The 5,000-nt window shown below is 40.3% G+C and overlaps 1 protein-coding gene across 1 annotated transcript in view; it reads left to right on the top strand.

The window, feature by feature from the left end:
- The window catches only part of LOC133140879 (astrotactin-2-like), a 408,973-nt gene that overhangs the window by 149,971 nt on the left and 254,002 nt on the right, over window positions 1-5,000 (top strand). Inside the window, exon 4 of the mRNA XM_061261152.1 lies at window positions 546-695. Coding sequence (XP_061117136.1) covers window positions 546-695 — 150 coding nt within the window. The remainder of the gene's footprint in view (window positions 1-545; window positions 696-5,000) is intronic.

Here is a 5,000-nt window from a genome sequence, read left to right as displayed (position 1 = left end):
ACAAGTATGGGTGAGAAAAAGGAGACTGAAAGACTTTCCCACTGAATAATACTCTTAATGGTACTGTTCCTAATTTTAAAAGCTGTTAAGCATTATCTCATGTCCACAGATTATTCTATTATGTGGGTATACATTCTTCTGGCTACCTTATCTATGGTATGTCCGGAACTGAATTGGGAATAGTTACCATACCAACTGGTATTGATTATTCCGTTAATTAATGGATCAAGTAAGCACATGGAAGCTGTCTGCAGGTAATTACAATTTTAAAGGTGTGTTTTACAGGGTTCTCTGTACCGCTGAACAATAGCACTTCTCGCTGCAATTTAGTTTTCCCAGGAGGACTCCCAACTGCAAAACTAAGTAAAACCCAGCCCGGCTAAGTACTTATGTGCTTAGCTTCGGCCGTTCTGCGAGAGCAAGATAAAATAGTTTTTAATTGGGGTGACTTGTTTTGTGAATGTGCTGTCGTGACTTTTTTTAAAGTAGCGTGAGCGTGAACGCGCCGGTGATAAACGGCGCCCTCTGCGTGCGTGCCTTCACAGCCCTCGACTCCAAGCAGGAGACGGTGGAGGCGCTGATGCTGAAGTTCAAGGAGAGCTTCCGCTCCAACACGCCCGTCGACATCGCCCATCTGCAGCAGGTCACACACAGCTCGTCCACCGGCAGGAAGAGACGACGCAGCCTCTCCAGAGGTAGGACCCGTCTGTGCCCGTCCGGGTCTGTGCCTGACTGAAAATCGCTCTGCACTGTATCTCTATCAGCACACTTCCCTACTGCTGAGTATACAACGCATGTGCTACTTGTATACGTGTAGGAGTGTGCACTGATTTAGACTCAGCCTGGGTGTCTGTGTCTCTCCGAAACTGCTTACTTGCTACAATCGCATATGTAAATTGGGTACACTGAATTAGAAAATCGTTAAGTCGCAACTCATTGACCTCATTCCTCTCAGTGGGCCCTCCTAAAATGTATGGTTTACTTCCTGAAAAGTCTGCTTGCGAATACACAAAGCTAATCCCCAGAAATATGAATTTACAATCCATGGAGAGAAAAATCTCATCTACTTTACTCTCTCATTCAGTGTGCTCACGGTCTGCATTCAGGAGCGCATTGCGGACATTAGGCAGTATGCTTCAAACACAGCACATATTCTGTGGACACAGTAGATAGCAGCCTGTTTCATTCATGAATCAAACAGGCTGCTATCTACTGTATCCATGTTTCACAGACTGAAACATGTTTCAGACATGAAGAGAACAAGGCCTTCTGTATATAATGATTCACATGACAGACTGTGTTGTATAATGATTCACATGACAGACTGTGTTGTATAATGATTCACATGGCACACTGTGTTGTATAATTACTAACATGGCCCTGTGCTAATTCTGCAGCTGGTCCTCTTTTTGGCTTTCCTCATTCTGCGTAACGAAATGTGCATTATCTTGTGAGCAGTTGCACCATGATATAGGGTGGTTATGCAAATATTTCAATGAGCTTACACAAACATATCAACGCATGAATTTATAAATAAATTAACCGACCACTAAATGGATAATTGCAGTTGGTTAAATTGATGGGGTCTTTTAAACTTTATCTATTTTACTGCTATAAAAAAGCAAAAAAAAAAAAAGCAGATTTGCGTATGAATAGACCTCGGATCCAATCTCTTCAGGATGCAGTTAATGTACTCATGCAGTCGAGGCACATATCAGGTCTTTACCTGACTTCACAGATTTCCTTTTCATCAAAATGTGAATGATTCTGTAATGGTTGGCGATGAATGTGTATTGTTGTAACGCATTATGTGTTTATGCTCATGTGTGTATGATATATATACTGCAATCATTCTTCACTTCCCTCCCATTTCTTTTCTGCTTTATTGAATGCAATAAAAAGACGATCGCCAGGGAAATCTTTATTTATTTAGTCGTATGCTGAGTTTATGTAGTATTTATTTAGTATCTACGTTCATGAATATACACATTTTTTAGAATAGTATACTGAATATCCTGTCCATCATAGATTTTTTGAGTACATAATGGAAAAATGTCCCTGATGTTTAGTGGTAGTGTGGATCTCTGATGTTTTGATTGGCAAAACATAATTTTGGTCTGATTTGTAGATAATATCAATATTTAATATGAGTATTCAAAACACACAAAAGTGAAATGTATTTGCCTTTTTTGAGAATAACAGCTCTACTGGACTTATGTATTTCTGTGCTGCTTTGCTGTTTGATTTTATGCAGCAAATTGGCCCAGCTAGAGAATAAGTGGGAGCAGAAGGATACATAGTTAATGATGGAGACCAGCTGCCGCCTGTGTTGGAATCGTCCTTCGTTGTGTTTGGGGAAACACAGACGCGTGGAACAGGAGGTCACAGGCTGGCCTACGCCAGGAAATGCTGTCAATCACGAGCGCCGGCTCAATTAAAATCAGCGGCACTATATACCGTACTTCACATACTTTTCTGCGAGTGGAACTCGTACTTTCCCCGACTGTAGATTCAATACAACAAACATTCGAGCTCTTTAAGCCTGGAAAAATCGAAGAAACAGGAAAAGATGAGGTCATTATCTTATTTTTTTTTAAGTCTCAGTCTGGGGAAAAAAAATGTTCTAAATGGTTCCAAAAGAAACCCTTTGACTCCATAGAATAACCCTATCTAGTCGAAGGGTTCCTTCACTGGGCGCTTTCACACTTCACACCTGTGACAGAGCGTTCCATAAAGAACTAAAAAAGGTTCCCTTATGGAGGCAAGCCGACCCGCCATTTTTCCTGAAAGTGTGTAGCTATTTGCACATCAAATCATCCTCTTCTTTCACTGCGCTGAACTGTAGCTTGTACATTAAGCACTCTTTCTATCCTGTTCAATCCAGAATACATTGTGAGTTGGCGGTCATTGTTAAATCTTGTCCTAAACTGACAATGAATCCTGAAGTGGCTCTTGACTTGATCAGGTGACTGCACAAGTACAAGTACAAGAGCTTGTTGTTTGCCAAGCTTTTTTTATGTAATGCTTGTAATTAATTGCAGTACTCAATAGAAAAGGGGCATATGGAATGATGAGCTGTAACTGTTAAAGTAGAATTGGCTCTCAGGATTAACAGTGCATTCTCCCAGATGGTCTCCTCACCTCTGTGTTTGTAATTGTGTCTCTCCAGTCGTGTATTACATTCCATTCCATTCCATTAGTGGCATTTGGCAGATGCTCTTATCCAGAGTGACGTACAGTTGATTAGACTAAGCAGGAGACAATCCTCCCCTGGAGCAATGCAGGGTTAAGGGCCTTGCTCAAACGTCTGTGCGGATCTTATTGTGGCTACACCGGGATTTGAACCGCCGACCTTGCGGGTCCCAGTCGTTTACCTAAACCACGACGCTACAGGCCGCCCGTTCTCTCCCGTATCTCTCCAGTAGTGTATCTCTCCAGACGATCATTTGAAAGCTTCAGTGGCAGCAGTTAAACAGCCACAGGCTTTATTATTTATGATATGCATTATCCAAAAATGGTCTGTTGAGTTTATTTACAGTTGCAGAAACTACTGTATGGCTCCACCCCGTACTGTGTGCCATATCGTCTGTAACGGTTATTATTATCTGCGATAATATGTCATATGTCATAACTTATCTCTCAAATCGGAGCGGAGATTTCAGTGCAGCGTGGCCATGGCGACTAGTGTTCCAGATATCACCTCACCCTGTTCACGGCTTCTTTAAGGTAATAATAAGCAGCCTTATTGCCGTTAGTTTCTTGCCATAGCTGTTTTGACCTGACCGGTTGCTTGATTCCGACAGTTTACTGGCCAACAATGGCGGACATTTCAACAGTTTATTATTATTTTATGTTATTAGTTGTAAAATAAAAGTTTGTAATGAAATGGTTAATAGTTTAATACGTGTACAACATTTATTGCATGTTCCCTTGGGGTATATTGTTCTGAGGGAAACCTGAGTAAGGGGGTTGTTACTCTGTACTCTGTGAACTGTAGCAGCAACACTAACTCCTTAATTACACACAGCATGGGACAGGAGACAGGCTCTCCTGTGTTATGTATATTATACTGTTTCTGAGATGTTTTCACTGTTCTCCTGCGATGGAGCTTTTAAGGAATATACTGTATACATATGTTTTTTTAATCATGTTGTTATTATGCCTAGGGGCACTTTCACTTTTACATGAATGCTTATCAAAATTTGCCATGATGGAACATTGTTTGGTAGTTGGTAGCTGATGGAGCAGTTTAACTTTTTTATTAAAAAAAATAACTGCATTAAAGGGAAACAGTTCAAAAATCAGACTGAAATACTTCTACATACTAACATAAAAAACACGATATACTATATATTACCACATAGATATCTTATGAGCCCCTTCAAAATTACGTAGAAGTAATGCATCTGAACAGCAAGGAGATGCATATCTGACTGGGCGTTCCTCTTCAAACTTTTTTGCAGCAAGTTTTCTCAAGATGGACGGTGATCTCTGGTTTATTTTGTCCTGGTTTCTCAGACAGCAGTGTGTGAGTTTCTCGCCAGATAGAAATAAATTCTTTATAGAAGATTATAGGTTGAGGAAGCTGAAATAAGTTTGGGAGAAAATGTTCTGTTTCTGTTTCTGTTCATTTTTAAGTTAATAATTAATCATTCTTATATCTGAAAGAATATGTACCATGTACTTGCTACAGTATATGAGCAGATCTACTTCACTACAAGCAAACGTAAAGTTCAGATGAACACAGATAAAGTTCTGAGTACGAGGCATGCTTACAATGCCAAGATCTTTTGAAAACATGCCACGTGCAGACAAAACATTAATGCAATTCTAAATCCTATTGCATCAATGACTCTGCTGTATATGAACTAACTGATACAATGCAACAAGGACATAGAGAAAAAAAATGTTCTCCAGAGAAAAGCACAGCCTGAATTGCACCAGAGGGAAAGGCATCGATCGTTTTTATTGGCCCGGTGCCTTGCGATTGGTCACAGAGC

This window comes from Conger conger, chromosome 11, assembly GCF_963514075.1.
Source record: "Conger conger chromosome 11, fConCon1.1, whole genome shotgun sequence".
Classification (NCBI taxonomy): Eukaryota; Metazoa; Chordata; class Actinopteri; order Anguilliformes; family Congridae; genus Conger; species Conger conger.
The sequence above is the reverse complement of the archived record's forward strand: the minus strand, read 5'-3'. Positions and strand labels throughout refer to the sequence as shown.